Source organism: Amaranthus tricolor, chromosome 14 (assembly GCF_026212465.1).
Source record: "Amaranthus tricolor cultivar Red isolate AtriRed21 chromosome 14, ASM2621246v1, whole genome shotgun sequence".
NCBI lineage: Eukaryota > Viridiplantae > Streptophyta > Magnoliopsida > Caryophyllales > Amaranthaceae > Amaranthus > Amaranthus tricolor.
Window position 1 is genome coordinate 21,795,231 of NC_080060.1, and position 19,203 is coordinate 21,814,433.

Here is a 19,203-nt window from a genome sequence, read left to right on the forward strand (position 1 = left end):
CATTTTTTTTCGAGATCTATAAAATGAGACCCATATTAATATTTTTGGACATAATTTTATATTTACATATTTTCTTCTTAATTTCCTACTTTTTTGTTATAAAATACCAAAATAATCATTTCAAAAATCCCAAAAAATATTATTAATGTCTACATTTATATTTATTAAAAAATAATCTTTATTTGAATTTAACGAATTTTCCTTAATTATTATTAATGTCTGCATTTATATTTATTAAAAAAATATTAGTTTTATTAAAAAGAATTTTTTTTAATTAATAAAAAAGTAGATGTATTTTAATCAAATAAAAAATTATATTAACTTTGTACATGAAAATATTATTATAAAAAAATAAAGATAAATGTTAGATAAATTAAGGGAGAGAAATTATGGTGGGGTAGAAAAAAGTAAGAAAGAGAGGATAATGATCTTTTAAAAGAGGTCATTGTTAATAAAATTAGGTTGAAAGATAAACTTTTAGAAGAGAGAAAAGTTGTAAAATTATAAGATAACCTTTTTTTGGGTCATGAGCAAGGATGCTATACTTAAGAGCCGTTGGTACTGTTAATGTGTTGATTTTATCTTATTGTTTCTATCTGCTGTCATATATATTGGTATCTGTGGGTTTACTTTCATGATGGAAAATTAATAAGTAAGCATAGATAAAGAAACTTAGTTTGTAGTATAAATGAGGAAGTAAATGAAGAAGCAAGCACTTGAAGATACACCATTGACCATACAATATACATTTGCAGCAGCTGCCACCAATTACAAACTCATACATTTTAACATAACATTGCATACCTACTAATACTATGTCTTTTAATTTGGTGTTTAGATAAGAATAACAATAAAGATACAAAACTCAAGCAACCTATAAAATAAGAATTGTACCTGTTTATCCAAAAGATTGCTATTCATTTCAATTCAATAAGGGTCTCTTGCATCCATCTACTTCGATATATTAACAACAATTTTCAACATTCTACATAAATTATTGTACCTGTTTCCAAAATCCAAAGACCAAAAATTAGCTCGACAATTAAATCAACACAGAATCACATCACAATTATTAGTCTTTCACCGTGGAAACATGTAGAGCATGTAGTTTGAAAGCTTTCACCTTGTGATGTGTATGTCGTATGTGAAGTCGTTGCTGCCTTCTGTATCACCTTGTGTTTGCAGCTCTACCTCGTCCTTTCTTTGCTGGTTTTGAAATTTCGGGCTCAAATTTTTCATCATCATCAGCATCATCTTCTGATTACCAAATAAACATCAGGCAGCTAGCTCCAAATCAAACCTTTTTGGGCATTGCTCGTGGATCAAACTTACAGTCAGTAAGTGTCACAAGTAATGACACATTCTACTAAATCAAAGTAAGTAGTTCTAATTTGCAATGTACATAGATTACAGGAACGAAACAAATCAAGAAGCTCAAAGTCTTATATTAAATTAAACAAAGAAGAAACCAAACAGTTACAACCTGTAATTATATATGTGAAGCACGATCATCATGCAAAAAATACAGGTAGCCCTTACATTCATATATTACTGAGATGATGCTAAATAAGATATCAAAATAACAATTGGTCTAAACCTATAGTCTAAACCTTGAAACATTTTCTCCTTTGTCATAACAACATACAAATAGATAATGAAAAGAATTTCAAACTAAAAATATAATCTATAGTCTAAACCTTGAAACATTTTCTCCTTTGTCATTAAACTCTACAAGAAAATCAGAGTCAGAATAAATGTATTAAACGTATTGGTTAAATAACGCTAGAAGTTTGTTTCTTGGTTGATAAACATCAATGCAGAAAATTAAAAAAAAAATACATATAAGAGTGATTCACATTTCATTCTCACAAAAATCTCATCAAAGTTAATTTTGGGAAATTAAAGAGAATAAAACAGGAAACTTTGGGCAAGGAAATGGAAATCGAAACCACAAAGCACCAAAGTGAAAATATGCAAAAGAGAAATAACGTGGTGATTTTCCTAGCTAAAAAGTCATTGCATTGGAAATTGTTCAGTTATAACAATAAACAGCCATGTGTACAACTGAAAAAATCATGTCTTTGCAATGACAAAGTGTTAAATTGTGACTCTTGAGAATGCACTTCTGAAGCTAGAGAGGTATGTTTAATTTAAATGTATTTCATTTCATGCATTATGATGTTTTTGTGTACAATAATGGACCATAATCTGCAAGCTTAAGTGAAGAAAGCCATTAATTCAATTCAATATAAAAAAAGAAACAAGCAAAAAGAAACCTGAATCCAAGATTTAATCCACGATAGAGGAGCTCATGGAGGGTGGCAAGATGGGTATTACCAAAATCTAGCTTCATAAACATGCATCAGTCACATTGATGTTATGTGAAGGTCAATTTTATATAAAACGAAGAAAAGCCTATAGCAACTCAGGTTTTAGTACATGTAACCAAGGAAATAAATAAGAAATCAATAAGCACGGTGGCAAAGTAGCTTTGATTTCAGAAATCACAAAGATTAATGACTTGCCTGTTCCATCCGATTAATAGCTTCAGGGTCTCTTGGAGGCCAGGTAAGTTCTTGATTTTCATCCATTGCATGTTTAAGAATTGATTTAAGAATTCAGTAGTAGATTCAATTTTTTCCTTCATAACAAAAACAATAAATATATACAAGATGAAGCAGGTGATACACGAAAATTTGTAGAAATTGAGAAGAAAGAGCATCACAGAGAAGATATACATTGTTTTTATGAACAAGACGGTCCACTGTGCTCATTAGTGTTGCTGCCAGTTCTTCGTAATCTTTCTGCATACATGCAAACAAGCCGAATCATTATGAATGAAAAATTAAATCCAGAATTTGCCTCTACAAAACAATAAAAGAAAGTCAATTAGAAAGAAACCATGCTTTATCATCCTCTGATTAGCAGGTCTCGGTCCTTGCAGCAAGACGAATCCAGAAACCCTCATTAAAAGCAAGAACATTTTCAACAACGAGCTGGGGTAATTGTTATATAATGAACTTGTGTCAGTTACCGAGAACCTCAAGAACAGAAACATATAAGCTTGAGTGGGATCAAGATATAATAGGGAGGAATTTAATTTGTTCTTATAAAACGCAATCTTTGGAATGATTAGTTGAATTTACATATTAAAAAGGGGTGAAAGATTATGAATAAAGTAAGAAACTACTTTTTAGTTTTCTGTGTTTTTGCTTAAATAGAAATTTGGAATATATGAGATGAATGATCCAAATCAAAAAGGAAAGAGCTAACACACAACCATCATCCACACAATTTAAATTTTGTCCAATTCTCCAAACTCATACTCAATATTTTACAATGACATAGCTAACACACAGCCATCAAATTTTCCAAACCCATACCAAATGGAAACAAATGTCATAGTATCATGACGAGCAACACTAAAATGAAAATCAAATGAAAACTAAAATGACATAGCTAACACACAACCATCAATTGTAACGCTACTAAGTAGGTCCTCTAATTTACGATATCTATTGTACTCCATATTTTTAGGTTCTTGTGCACTTATTTTGACTCATATTTAATTGCCCATAAAAAAATTACAAAAATTAGATATTAAAAAAATATTCTTGATTAAATGGGTATCTAATGAACAAGATGTAAGACGAAATTTCTTGAGGAATAGAGTGGAGGCAATAACCAAACAATGCAATGCACAACAACAGATAAGCACAAAACATGAACGAAGTTTGAGTGAAAGTTGTAAATATTCAATCAAATTCAAACTATAATCATAAATCATAAATTTTAAAATTGAAAAAAAAAACCCACAAACCTAAACTCTATAGGCAATTAGTACCAAGTATCATAATCAATACACACTGTAGATTGTCCTAAAATAAATAATAAAAATTTCATTCACTTTGAATATTGGTGTTAGAACAATTTAGAGAGATAAATTAAAGAAATAGGTACTTGTGTTTCGGACTTGAGTCATTGCAACAAAACCCAAAAACAAAAAATGGCATCTTTCAACAAAACCCAATTATAAAAAAATAACAAAATCAAATATTGGCACTTAAATTCGAGACTTAAGTTACATTTAAGTGATTTTGAGCGAATCTCCAAGTCAAACATACACAATTTTATTAGCCCACGAAATATAATTATTTATAATTGCTGAAATTAAAATATTTTAACCTAAAATCATTGAAGAGACAAGATATTCAACTCCATTAAAGAACAATTTATGAAAAAAAAAATCTATTAACACAAATTCATATAAAAGTACAAATTCAACCTCAAAATGAGTAAACAGCAACAAACCCAAGCTCAAGAGATCTATATGAAAAAAAAAATTACCATAAACATAATATTAATTCCTACCTCATAAACAAGCATTAATCAAGATTAAAATCATAAAAAAAAAAAAACAAAAATATATAAAAAGAATAACAATGAAAATGATAATCAAATACCTTATTAAAATAGCTTATAGTACTATTAAATTACGACCTTCCAATTTTTTTATTGTCTTGTTTGTGAACAATTGTGCATAGAAAAACTTTTATACAAAAATCGAAAGTTCTAAGTAAATAAGTCGGTTACAAGAACTTATATTTAAAGGGGATGAAGAAATGTTTTTCCTCTTGCCAAAAATTGGGGAAAAGAGGAGAATTGATACATGTATACCAATAAAAAAAATCAACCCAAGAAAATAAAAACAAAATCAACAATTACAGAGAAAAAAAAAGTAAAATACCATTAGTGAATAAGCACATTTCTTCTGAAATAGTTGCAGGATGCTAACTTCTTCCATTTCATGAAGCAGTCTTTCACATCAAGCCATATAAACATTTCAATTTAAAGCATATCCTTCAAGACCATATAAAATTTGCTAAATGATTAATTAATATAAATATTAGTAATATACCATTAGTGAATAAGCATATTTCTTTTGAAATAGTTGCAGGATACTAACTTCTTCCATTTGATGAACGGCTTCCGCACATCAAGCCACATAAACATTGAAATTTAAAGGATATCAATCAAGACAGAGCGATAGACCTTCGAAAATTACCATTATATCAGCAGCTTCCAGCCCAGTATCAACAAAAGCTCCCATGAAACGTTGTAAAGCTGCTTCAAACTCCTTGTTTTTAGTCACTGAGGAGCCCATACCTTAGAACCGACCTGCAAACATCATCAACATCATCATTTCAAAGAAACCTGCACACAAAAAACACCCAACAAAGACACAAAATTAGAAAAGAAATGTGAATAATTAACTTCCACTTTTGATAATTATTCACATTCCATTACTTTATAAAGATAATTGAATTCATTTCATATTTTGAACAAACTGAATACACATAAGTATTAAGTTCTAAAACATACCTCTAGTATATTGATTTCCAACCCATTCCTTTCATACTTATAAACTGTGTTAATTAAAGTTTTCATTAATCTATTTGTTCAATTTTGCATCAAAATCATCAATTAAAATCATGGTCCACACAGCACTGGAGTCTCATATCTCCAAATTCAATGCTTTCACATGTTTGCTCCAAATTTAGAAAAAATAATAAATGCATTTACAATTAAAATGGCGACCATAAAGCTGGTAATTTCAATCAAATACACAACTGACGAGTAAATAATTGACATACATAAGCATAAAACATAAAATTTCAGATGTTAAACCAAAGCATGTTAAACCAAGCCACAAACCATCCATCTAATGACTAAGTTGTATAGAGGGTTAAAACTCACGAGGTAGCAGGGGCAGCAGGTGTTGGTTCTAGTGTGGCTTGCGTCCTTAAAAGAAAAAATGGCACTCATAAGAGTAAAAGAGTGATAAAGCTTATGTAGCATAGCATCCTATCAGCTTCTGGCATTTAACAAAGATTGTTACCAAAACCTCAAAAAAAAGGCAACTACAAGAACTTACTGAGCTTGAGGTGCAGCTGCAGCAGGCACAACATGGGCAGATGTAGGAGCTGTAGCACTCTGTGGCTGAACCTATAACAACTAAGCCAGTCATTTATATCCAGTGGACCTATGAAGAACGATGATAAATGATCACAAAAGGACACAACATAAAAGCGACAAACGGGCTGCACCAAAACATCATTAGAAACGCTGAGGCACGAGGCATCTATATCTACATAAGCATATAAAAAAACAGCAGTATCGCAAAAGATTTATAAATGTTAGTCGTGAGTTATCTAAGGCGTCTCTCTCAGTCCATATATGTAAAGTCGTGATCGTTGCCACACGAACTCCAACAACCAATTACGTAGCAACCAATTGCCACAACAAAAGAGATCAAATTAAGATCAACAGTAAAACCATTACACATTGACAATGAAGCTAAAAAGAACTCAACACGAAAACAATAATAGAATATTAGACTTCAAAAAGGGTGAGATTTTGATCAATGCTTCAATATTAAAACACAGATCTTTCTTTAAGAAAGTTATATTTCGAGTAAATAATATAAAAACATTACAATGCCAACTTGGCAAACAAGAAATCAAATTCAATCAGCCCTACCTGAGTAGCAGGTGCGGCAGTGACAGAAGAAGATCCAGCTGTAGCAGGCTTCTGAAATACATCCCAAACAAATTACATAACACTATATTTTCAAAACTGCAGCTACAGAAGTTCCAATCAAGAATAAGAGAAGAGGAATGACAAACAACAGAGAGCAAAACAACAAAGCTTCATTATGGTAACAAACTTAAATTTACGTGCAAATCTGCCATAAAACGAACCTCAACAAAACCAACATGCATAATACCCCAAAAAAGGTACCAAATAATAACTTTAAAAAGACTAAAAAACATTTACATATACATTCAAACCCAAGCCCTAAAAAAAACAGATACAAGCATTCAAAAACGAAAACCCTAAATTTCAACTCAATTGAAGATCAAACAAAAATTAAAGCGAAAGTGAAACGGTAATTCATCAATAATTCATCAGCGATATAGATTACACAACAGAACGCAAAATCCAACACAACACCCAAATTCAGATCACAAACCCAACAAACAAAATGTAAAACAAACCCTAAAACCTCATCTAAAACTAAAATAAACAAAAATAAATCAACGAAAATCCCTATTTTTTCATGACAAAAACCAAATCTAAAACTAAAACCTGATCTTCATTTGAAAAGTTAATGAAAATCCCTATTTTCAATCAAAAAAATCCCTAGTTTCACGAAAAAACCAAATCTTAAACTAAAACCTTATCTTCATTTGAAATATGAATTGTTAACAATGCAATTCTTTTACCTTATCAAAACACTGTCATATAATGCCCGCTTTCTTCAAAAGATCATACGAAACCACATTTGTAACACATGGTGATGTTGCCTTCTGTTCTAGTGAACTTTCATCTAACACCTTTATGTTGTTGGTTTTCCTGGCCTGAGAAAGTGTAACGTACAGTTGCCCATGAGAAAAACATGGTTGTCGAATGTACACTCCAACTTCAAGTAGAGTTTGACCTTGTGATTTATTAATAGTCATTGCAAAGCACAACTTGATCGGAAATTGCAATCTCTAAAATTGGAATGGATAACCAGATGATTCTGAGGGCCTGAGATTAATGCGCGGCAACATCACATACTCACCCTTTGAAAATCCTGTAGAAATCTCGTATTGTATAGCGTTTGGCATGAATATTTTGCAAATAAGTCTAGTTCCATTACACAAGCCGCTTGATGGATCAAGATTGCGCAACAAAATAACTGGGCAATTCAGCTTCAAAATCAATTCATGTGGACTCATGCCTCTGGGAAAAAGTGTATTCAAAAACTCAATTAAATAAATGTTACAATGATCATCAATAACTGAATCAAAGTTTTTATAAATACAGACATCTCCAAAGAACTTATCAATAAGCTTTGAATTGATCAAATCAACATCTTCATTCCGAGGTGTCAATATAACGCGTTCAGCAAAAAATGATGGATGGATAGACTGAGTCGAAATATTGGGATATACTGCCTACAATAGATCCTCAAGGGTTGCAAGATATTCTGTACAACTCAAATCCAAGCTCTTTGGAATACTAACTAACTCAGTTTCTTGCATTTGAAGTTCACCGTTGCCCAATGCTAGCAAAAACCTAGAAAATTCTGGATCTTCTCATGCTCGCATATTTACGGTTAGTTCAAATCGGGTGAAAAGAGGCCACAAGTGTGAACTAACTAAGATGTAACCAATTATTTCTTGTCGTGATTTCTTGGGAACAATTGGAACAGTTTGACGAAAGTCACCACCAAAAACAACAACCTTACCACCAAAGGGAACATCAGGTAAACATAGATCACGTAAAAGCAAATCAAGTGACTCGATGTTCTCTCTACGAGCCATGGAAGCTTCATCCCATATGATTAGTGAAATTTCCTTAATAAGAGAAGCGACACTTGATTGCTTACCGACATTACATGTAAAGGATTGTCCACAATCAACTAGTAGTTTAAACCTAGAATGCGCAGTACGACCAGTAGGAATGTTGGAAGCTGCAATACCAGAAGTTGCTGTCGGTAACACAATTTGATTGAGCAGGCATACCTTTGCATACAGTGCACAGTATAAAAAGGTCTTGCCAATTCCCCCTAGGCCATCAATGAAAAATAGACCTGGTTTTTTCCTTTTCACATGAGAAATAATACACTTGTATGCAGTTCGTAGTTCATTGTTGAGTTGTTTCCTTGCAGCATTACATGCCTCTGGAATAGGAGCATCAAGAGCATCAATAACATCTCTTGTTCTTTGTACCAAAATATCTTCGCTTCTACAAATGTGTTGTAAACCATAATCTTTAAGACTCTTTCCCATGTTCTCCAAAAAAAGAGGCAAGTGATTGACAAGTTAGAGCTAAAATTCTGTGAGGCTAACATGGATGCTTAACTGCATAATCCTCTGATAAGTGAACATAATACCTATCCCACATTTGAGCAGGATTACTCGGTTCGAGGAAAACAAGAATTGTGGCAAACAACCTTCGTAAAGCATGAGGCAAGTGAACAATAACTGCGTCATCTAAGCATCGATCAATCCAATCATCAGGCTCAACTACACCACGTTTCAAAGCGGCTTCATGGAATGTTGAACATGTGTGGCTGTCAACTGTGAGAAGATCAACAAAAGAACATGGACCAGCTACGCGTGCTAACAACAATCTTAAAAAATAACGTTCACGTTCGGACGGTGCAAAAAATGCAAGACGACCAATTGATGTACCTCGCTTTCGTTTGTTCCAACTTTTGCTTTGTGAATGCCAAACATGATGCTCAACAAACTCTGGAAAGCAATATTTAGGTTCAAAAGGATGTGTCGCATTATAAGAAAAGAATTTTGTCAAAACAGTCTTAGCTCTACTTTGATTGTGTGCAACATGTGCAAGGCTTTCCGCAGCGTTAAAGCAAATGCTCTGTATATTAGGCAAATGAACCTGTAAAGGCATAACCGCTGGTTTCATATCGTACTGGTCAAAACCGAATATTCTCCACGCAGCTTTCGGCAGCAAAACCCATCTACCGGATTGGTATGCCTAAATCTCATCAACCAGTTGTTGCTCACTATTAGACCCAACACTAAATGAAATATTATCATGGCCTTTGTATACATATTTATACAGATATTTAACAGCCTTAATTGTTGAGCAAATTTCAACATTTATATGACAATCAAAATAAGCAAGAAGATACGAATTTATAAGGAATAACCCAACGATTGTCTAGCTCAACTTTACGAACACGGATAGTCTCACCGGTATGATGTCTTCTGTATATAGGATAACAATCATCTGCATGTGTGGTGAAAGCTGAGAACTCCTTAGGGTAGTGATGTTTGCATTGGGGCTTTCCATTTTGCATTATCATACAAGAGCATTAGGGATCCAATACTCCACATGGGCTATGCATCATATGGTGTAATACAATACGTCGTAAGTACTTATTAGAGACATATGGTATCTCAGCACTCACAAATTGATCAAATTGCACCGGGTACCTAATTTTCGAAGAAGGTTGCAAAATAATTAGAAAATGAGCATGTGAAAGACCTCACTTTTGGAATTCAACAACATGTATCATTGCAGCTGGTTCACCAAAGAGCTTTTCATCTTTAAGTTTCTTTTTCAAAACCACTAATTTAGCTCTAAATATTCGAGATACCAACTCTGGTCTATCCTGAGCAATTTCACCTTCAGCTAACTCTTGTTTGATTTCAATCCAGTTTGGATTACAAGTGATAGTAAGGAATACATCTGGTTTGCCGTATCTTTGGACAAGTGCCATAGCATTCAAATATCTCTTCTTCATATCTCTAGGCCCACCAATAAATGAAGGTGGCAGAATGATACGACGCCCAACATTTGCTGCACTACATTGACCAACATTCATTCTGTCCATAATCCCTTGAAAGAGTTCTGCTTGTAGTTGTGTTTGGTTGTTACAACAATAGTCTATTCGGGTATTCTCTATTTTCACATACATATCCACAACGAACTGCTGAAATAGCCTAGTAGTTCTAAGAAAGTAATTGTGAGGGCGAATTTGAAGCCTATAAGCATAGTATTCTCGACATGAAACCCTTTCTTCGCGTTTCTTGAAACCATCTTGCGCAACTGCACTAATAGCATTCATACATAAGCAAATATAGTATTCCTCAAAGCATACATTTCTAAAACCAATTCATTTACCTATAGCCTCATCCAAAAGCAATTTTTCCGCAGTATTAGCCAATAGTGGACTAATAGGGTTTTTACCAGTGCGCCTAGATTTTCGAACACCATTACAACATTTTTTATCCCCTGATGCCAACCAAAATCGCCTGACGGAAACAATAATGGATATTGTAAGGGATCGTAACATAACGGTGAAACTTGTTTGATTTTCCCCAAACAGCTATATATGGACTTGTTGAATCATCAGATGGAAAATCATCAATCCAAATGGCAGCAACTTCAGAAGACGAGGGAGCATTGTATACCCTTTGATCTAAACTCGAACTCTTATTCAAGAAAATCCTTATATTCTCGTCAACATCTATATCACACAAAGATCGGAAGAATTGTGCATATGGGTTACGATCCATGATTTCCATTAACAAACTAATCACATTAGGTCTAATTTCACGGAATAAGTTGGAACGAAGATCTTTCTCATATTGAGCATCGTAGAAGTATAGTTGTAAGAATTTAGGCACCTTATCATAATAAGCTATCAAATCAGGTACAAAGTGATACAACTAGCCATGAAGCTTAAAGACATAGATACCCTTGTATGTACGTGCATCAATAGACCCTCCAAGTGAACTAAATGCAAACATATTATTGTAAAGGCGAGCATACTGCCTAAAATGTATTGCAGTTTCACTCTGAGAACAAAACAAATCTATGAGTTGAGTAGGATAATCATTAGCAGCTATTATAATTTCACCTCCAGAACAACAGAAAAGCGCTGATTCGAAAGCAAACAACTTGGCACCACAAGAAGTACAACGCGTGGGGTCTTGCAGCTTAAAAGGAGTAGTTGGCATGTACATTCCTAAGAAACATGTGCAAGTTGTTTTCAAAATTTGTATATTACATCTACAACAAATTTAATATATATGTAGCGCTAGTTATAAAAGTATTTAATATACCGTGTACCACAACAAACATGTGCATAATCTAATGTAGCACTTTATGAACTGTGGATGTCTAATTTAGTCTTTAAAACAAACTGAAGCAAAAGTGTGCTTCCACAATTCGTGAATACCTCTAAATGTTTGTTTGGATATCATAGCTGCACTCATATGCAGACCTTTGATTGCCTTTTCTTCTAGAGTACATAAAAGGAACATTGTTAACAGTACTTCATAAGAGCGTACTGCATATAAGACTTTTGAAACAAACATAATCGATTAACTATACTAAAAAGTTACTAAGACCTTTGCATTGTCTTTTGCAGAAGTGGAAGTGGAAGAGGAAGACTGTGAAGACGGTGCAGGAACCAGCACAGGTTCAACAGGTCTAGTGCTAGGAGGCAACAACGCATGAGTCTGTGCAGCTTTTTCCACCGCTAATGAAGTGATGTTGCTCCCCAAAACACGCTTGCTTTTGTATTATTTCACAGACGAAGTGCGTGAGCTGCAATTATTTTGTTTTTTTTGGGGGAGGGGCATGCGTCGACTACTATATTCCCTCGTAACTGTAGGAACATTCGGTGGATCTACCATTGTTTTGGTGGTATCTCTGTATCGAGATATGACACAATTGTGAGCTATCTAATCATGCACTTGAAAAATTGAATATTTATGCATTCGAACTATTAAATCATTCGCCTATGCTATTATATCAACCATACCTTCAAACTAAGCTAAAGGTTTTTTGTCCTGTAACTAACTTTAGTTTAAGATTTAATGATAATGAATAAAATCATCTATGCAGCTTAATTACTTAACTTAGATATCGAATCATACACGTAAACACTACTACTCTTTTTTTTTAGATGCTTAAGTTAATTGACTAATTAATTTTAACAATGAATCATCACATTCAAATAAATGAATTCAAAACAATAAAATATTAAATGAAAAAAGATAGCTAAAACTGAACATAATAACAAAAATGCAGCCAATCAAGCAGCATCGAAGGGCAGCCAGTATAAGGTGACGATTGTTGCAAGGTACATTTAACGTTACAAACTACATCCATATTACGTATCAAGGTACAAAGTGCATAAATAGTAGTAATACCAAGGCATAAACTGCACATTTCAATACATTCAACCAAACCAACCAGTAGCACAACACACATTAGCAGCGCGACGATCATAGCAACGGTTATGTAATAACTATTGAATCATATACTTAAACTATTACATTAGACTAACACGTGACAAAAAGAAAGGTAAAGAATCAAATCTTTAGGAGCTACATTTAACCTTACAAAGTAAAAAAGTTGTTCATAAAAGTAGGAACCATTCTTAGATTAATAAGGAAGATCCATTACAAAAGCATGGAATTTAGCCATAAAAAAGAGGAGTACATTATATTGAATGTGAACTACTAAAATTGTTTACAAAAGATGATCACCTCCATACATTCCTTAATAACATAGGCAAACACCAAAACAGATCTAATTCATTATGTATGTTTAAACACCTCAGGTAGATCCAAAGACAGTTGCACAAATTGACCATTTTGTGGTGACGTTGCATTTCTTTGGAGGTGTAGGTAATACACTTGGAAAGAGGATGTGTGAGGTTGTTGAAGTAGGAGTGACACATTGGTCAGTTGTTTGCTCCCCTTGTTGAACCTCCCCTTCAATAAAGCTTCCTTTGTAATAAAGAGAAAGACCTAGATTTCTTCATAGTATTGTAATTCACATCTCTAACCTCAAAATGGTAGATAGGTTCTCAAAACTCAATTACCTTTTTAGCCAATGATTGTATAACAGTGTTAGCAGTGAAACAATCTTCACCTACGATCAACTCTAATTCGTTAGACTCTCGAAGACGGGGCACACCAATCCATGAAACAAACTTAGCAAAACCCAATTTTGCTCTCCATAACTTCATTAATCCTAAATGCACTACAAATCCCCTTAGCCTTCAAAAATAGTTTCACAGCGCTCTTGTTTACTTTTGCTAATGTTATCTATGATTAAGGAGAAATCTAGTACAAGAGATTGTATAACATTCTCAGCTGCTGATTCTTCAGATTCAAGCAAGGTTGGCCATATCTCACCAACTGTAAAATACCTTTTACTATTCCTCCCTGCTTAAAAGTACTATGCAAGCAACTATAGAAAATTTTCCTAAAGTACCATAAAAAGGATCCTCCATATCCAAGACTCTAACCAAATCCTTTAGAAGATGCTTGAAAGAAATTACAATCACTTTATTGTGATTATCCATAACCTGTCAGAAAAAAGAGGCGGGTACTTAAATGTCTAAGTCGTAATGACTTGATTTTCTAAGGCCATTGATTGATAACAACGAATTAAACTCATCTCAACCCCACCATATCATAGTAACAAAACTTTAAATGCGAATAATTTCTTGTACGTGATGTTTGGTAGCCACGTTAATTATGAATCCGAAGTTAATGCGACGCAACCAAATCTTCACAATAAAAAAGAACACTCTAAAAAATAATGCAATGAATCAAATGATTAAACTGATTACTCTGTTAATGCCATCAATCGAATGAGTAAAGTAAATAAGACAACACTGTAAAAAATGATGCAATGAATTTCAAGTATAAAATTCACTACGCTATTCATGAGTATTTCGAAATTAATGCCAAGAAAGTAATGTACGACTAATCGAAGCTTGGAATCACAAAAAAATAAAAAATAATGCAACCCAATCCAATGAATCAAATGATTAAACTGATTACACTGTTAATGCTACGAATCAAATGAGTAAACTAAATAAGACATATTTCAAAATTAATGCCAAGAAAGTAATGTACGACTAATCCAAGCTTACAATCAAAACAATATAATGACTAATGCAACCCAATCGAATTCCGAAATCAGAGAACAGTAGAAATTACTGTCCTAACACTTTATACTTACAATAAGAAGCAAAACAGTAAAAACGAAACCATTCAGAAAACAGTAAATTTAGTTTATCCAAACACTTTGAAATTAGAGCACACCGACAATCCAGTAAAATTAAATTGCAAACAAATAAATTAGAGCATATGAACAAACAGTTGTTGTGCATATTTCAAGCAGCATAATCAGCAAGTACAACAGATTGGATATGACAAGAAGAGTAGTACAATAGAAGAACATTAAATGGCCACAAATTAAGGAGTTGAAAGAAGGCAAGACAAGCATGGTTGATTCAGGAGAAGAAAACTCATTTGAGTAGTTGAAGATGTGATGGAATGGAGTAGGTAGCTGGAGTGTGGACTGTTGCTTTGTTGAAGAGGTATGCTTGGATTGATCTGCGGGAAAGATGGAGCAACGTGTCGAAGAGAGCAAGCGAACATCTCATTAGATCAAGTTGTGAACAGTACAATTTGTTGCTCGTTTTTTTATACTTAATAGATTAATAGATAATAGATAGATAGATTTGTTGTTACTAATCATAGGGGAAGCCGCCTTGAGAATATATTATTTAAGATCAAGATTACCAAAACGAAGTACAATAAAAGATTAAAGATCACAACCCAAACAATGAAGCATGTAAGCATTCCAATCCAACTCACAAAACTGAATGCAACTTTTACTGAACTTAAATCAACTGAACTTATGGCTACATAATTTAACATTTCATCCAAATGCAAAAGGAAGTAAACATTAGTGAACACAAGCCTATATGCAAAACAACTATGAATCAGAAATCCAAAACTAACATTTTTATTGTGACAAACCAGTAAACAATAAATTCAGAGCATCATGAAATAAAACATGATGTATGAAGTTTATCCTAACAATTTAATATTTGCGATAAAAGCTACAACATTAGAGCTGCAATCTAATCCAAACATCATAAATCCGGAGAAATTAATGTTCAAACATCCTAAATGTACACAGTAAAACTGAAACTAAATCCAGACATTATTTGCGAGCAACAAGACAGTAAAATGTAATGGCAATTGAAAGCAGTCCAAACATTCAAAATCCAGAATGAGACTAGCAGAACATAAAAAAATGTAATGGCAATTGAAATCAATCCATCATAAATGAATTACCTATCTATGCAATTCAAAGTTCTTGACCGTTGTATTCAACTTGCTTTGCAGAAGCTTTAAATGGCATGGTTGGTGAATTTTAATTTGAGAGCAGTAGAAACATTACGGCTCTGAACAGAACAATAGAACATTAAACATTAAACATTAAAATGGCAATTGAAATCGATCCAAACATGATAAATGAATTACCTATCTGCGCCATTCAAAGTTCTTGACCCTTGTCTTCAATCCAAACATTACGGCTCTGAAGAATCCAAACATTAGGGCTCTGAATTTGAATCAGAACAATAGAACATTAAACATTAAAATACAGATTTTATTGATAAACTTGTACAAATTTATCCAATTGACATTTGCAGACAAGAATTTCCGTACATTGAAGTACTAAACTAAATGTAAATCAAAACTAATAACACCCACAAACAAGCAAGCCTAATTCTATAAATCGTCATAAAATCAAAACTAAAAAAAAATATCAATGAAAACCCTGAATTTGCGTCAATTAAACAGGAATTAAGCAAAAATAGGGATCTCTAGAGAGACTATTACACCAAGAAATGTATTGAACTGAAGGCCTGCAATCAAAACAATTCAAATCATTAACCCTAGCTAATTCGTAATTCCAATTCCTTGGCAACCCTAAATCAAAATGATACTCACTTCAATTCTTTTTAATTGTTTATTCTTTTTAATTGTTTCATCTGGATTAGGCACAAATATAAAGTGGAGGGAATGTAGTGGGTATTGGGAGGCTATTAAACAGTGTAGTTTGGTAAAAAAAAAAAATAAGGGTATTTTGGTAATTACATGAATAGTATAAGGATAATTTGGTACAAAAATTATATTTTAAAATAAAAATGGAACAATTAAAGTGAACTGCCCAAATAAGAAAATGGTACAATTCTGAATTGGAGAGAGTATATGAATACGTGTTTGGTAAGAGATATTATTAAACGATGGTTGAGTCTCCGTAGGAGCTACAATTAGTGATATGAAATTTCAAATGGAGAAATGATATTTGCAATTGCAAGTGGTTAATAAGTATTTTTGGTTTTTTTGAAAAAGTGGTTAATAACTTACTACGCTATTTATTTCGTACAAGTAGTTTTTTTGTTCTGCTTAATACTATCTATAATCATTTGAGAATTAGGTCATCTTACTTGTTGTAAAAACTACTTTTTTAGGTAAGGGTTTGAGTTTGCTTTTCACCTTATTATTTTTTTTTTCAGTCGACTCTGTGATCCCAAAAAAATTAGTACAACTGCTACATAAGATATTGTTGAATAAGTTATTGACTAGACTATAAAATTTAGACAGGATAACCTTATTTCAACCTAATAAGTGTTTCTTAAATCCTTTTCTCGCTCGTGCTATGAATAATTATTTTTTTAATGTTTTTTTAAAACATTTTATGTGCAATAAAAGTATTTTTTAACAAGACTAATTTTGAATTTAGTATTAATCAAGCGGAAACCCACTTTTGTCACCACAATTAAGGGGGTTACTTAAAGATTAAACCAATAGCCGAATAAAATACTTGAACCAAAAACAAAGCAATATAACGAAAGTCTTAACTATCCAAAATAAAGGAAAATTACAACCAAATCGAACTAAGTCCAAAGTTTAAATTACTTCTTTAAAATAGTCTAAATCTAAACAACTAATCAATAGTCTCTCAAATACAATAAAGAGATCTAAACAAAAGGGAGTCATACTCCAACTCAAGTTCATCCTCCGCTCGCATATCAATTCTCCGTCGAGGTGCCATGAGGGTTCACTCTAAAAACAAAACCATTGGAAAGCATACAAGGCATAGTATCGGCAAAAAGGCTGAGTATAACACACTAGTATCCGTCAAACAAGTTGTTAAAACATTTTGGCTTGAGTAAATTCATTTTGAAAGATGTTTTTTCATTTGATAAATCATATCATCATTCAAACTTAATTCAACGGTTTCATAATAATTTCAAGTTCTCATTTTTCAGCATAGATCATAGGATCTCAATGGATCCAAATCAAACTCAAACTATAAGTTTGCATGGATACTCTATGAGTCATCCTTTGACTCGTTTGGTAGTCGGTCTACCATCCGCGACACATCTGGCAAGCGTAACACAATGGTATTGTGTATAATACACGCACAACATTGGTAAGTCGATTAATCATGCACATAACATTTGTTGTGGCATATGTACCCGCCATTTAGGCTAAAATATTTTTGTATATAATATATTTATTGGAATTCCAATAGCATTTGAAAAGTCATAAATATCAACTTTCCTATATGATAAACATATTTTATTTGCAAAATAATAAAACATACTTTATTTGCAACATAGCAAAATCAAATCATAATCTTTCCCACATGGGTAAAACATGCTTTAGCATAATCGTGTCATCATATAATCTTTGTATTATATTGGGGCATCACTAACATGTATGGAAATGTTTTTTTTTTGAAAACATAGTTAAAATTCAATATGATTTTCCAAATAAATCACTAAAACGTTTCATTTCAATCCTTCTTAAGTAAAGTATAATTTAAAAGATTTTTGAAATTCATTCAAAATAATCAGAATATAGCTCATAAGTTTATAAAATTAATATGACATAAGATTTCATAAAACAATCTTTTCTCAAATATGGGACAATTTTGTCAATAATAAAATCGATAATTGGTTTGTAAAATACATATTAATTCTCCAACAAGGCCAAAATTAATTTAGTAATTATAATAACTTATTTATTATAATAAATTTTATGTTGTCCCATCAGATTATAATTGGTTTTACTAATTCATAACTACTTTTTTTACTTTTTCCGTTAATTTAGGTATTTATTGTTAATTATATGATGTCATAAATTCATAAACTTATAAACAATAAATGTTAAACTCACTTTATACTATTTTTATTCAAATTAAACTATCGATATAACACCTTTTAATAAATAAATAATTTCTATTAATTTGATAAATTAGTATATAATTAATAATTAGTTTCATAAAATTATATCAAAGTTTTAGAAGTCATATAACATGTTTATTTGGTCATTTACATTTATAAAGTCATGTATAGTAGTTTATTATTTTGTATAGGCATTTTATCTATAAATAAAATAAAATCAGTTTAAAATTATTTTAGTCCAAATAAAATAATATAAAAATTCTATGATATTTTAGGAACTATCTTAAAAAGTATAAAATTTTAAATACCCATTAAAAATCGCCTGGAGTATTTTTAATAATTAATATTGTTATTTTACCGATAAATCGTATAAAATTTGTTTAAGTCTATATATGGTCACGAAAATGCATATAACTTTTCTAACAAGTACATACTGTTTATATAAGTGTCTCTCATTATTTTCATGTCCAAAAGACGTGATTTAGTATTTATTTTATATTTTACCGTTTTTATAGCTTATGGATTATTAATAACCGAGTGAAAATTATAAAGGTCTTTAAATGTCCATGAAATGTTCCCCAACTTTTTCCATACTT

The 19,203-nt window shown here is 32.1% G+C and overlaps 3 protein-coding genes and 1 long non-coding RNA gene across 5 annotated transcripts; all 4 read right to left on the bottom strand.

The window, feature by feature from the left end:
• Positions 1-360: 360 nt before the first annotated feature.
• Positions 361-5,376, bottom strand: LOC130799156 (uncharacterized). 2 transcript variants are annotated; one of them, XM_057662250.1, is made up of 5 exons: positions 2,902-4,739; positions 2,739-2,804; positions 2,526-2,641; positions 1,124-1,257; positions 361-1,003 (listed from the first exon to the last, which is right to left on the bottom strand). In XM_057662250.1, exons 3-5 carry the CDS (start codon positions 2,589-2,591, stop codon positions 952-954), a joined length of 252 nt encoding a protein of 83 aa, XP_057518233.1. In that variant the 5' UTR covers positions 2,592-2,641; positions 2,739-2,804; positions 2,902-4,739; the 3' UTR covers positions 361-951. The 2 variants fall into 2 exon arrangements, with proteins under 2 accessions (XP_057518233.1, XP_057518232.1); XM_057662249.1 differs by lacking the exons at positions 361-1,003; positions 1,124-1,257; positions 2,902-4,739 and adding an exon at positions 5,066-5,376 and having other exon boundaries at positions 1,307-2,641.
• A 2,180-nt stretch (positions 5,377-7,556) lies between these two features.
• LOC130799428 (uncharacterized) lies at positions 7,557-8,840 on the bottom strand. Its single transcript, XM_057662519.1, has 2 exons — positions 8,163-8,840; positions 7,557-8,003 (listed from the first exon to the last, which is right to left on the bottom strand). The coding sequence occupies exons 1-2, from the start codon at positions 8,838-8,840 to the stop codon at positions 7,557-7,559; spliced, it is 1,125 nt and encodes a 374-aa protein (XP_057518502.1).
• Positions 8,841-10,069: 1,229 nt separating this feature from the next.
• Positions 10,070-11,906, bottom strand: LOC130799429 (uncharacterized). The gene is made up of 5 exons (XM_057662520.1): positions 11,768-11,906; positions 11,285-11,554; positions 10,891-11,227; positions 10,708-10,838; positions 10,070-10,632 (listed from the first exon to the last, which is right to left on the bottom strand). Exons 1-5 carry the CDS (start codon positions 11,904-11,906, stop codon positions 10,070-10,072), a joined length of 1,440 nt encoding a protein of 479 aa, XP_057518503.1.
• A 343-nt stretch (positions 11,907-12,249) lies between these two features.
• On the bottom strand, positions 12,250-16,449 carry LOC130799157 (uncharacterized). The gene is made up of 3 exons (XR_009039250.1): positions 15,891-16,449; positions 15,702-15,811; positions 12,250-13,912 (listed from the first exon to the last, which is right to left on the bottom strand). It is a non-coding gene; the product is annotated as an uncharacterized LOC130799157 (long non-coding RNA).
• Between the last annotated feature and the right edge of the window lie 2,754 nt (positions 16,450-19,203).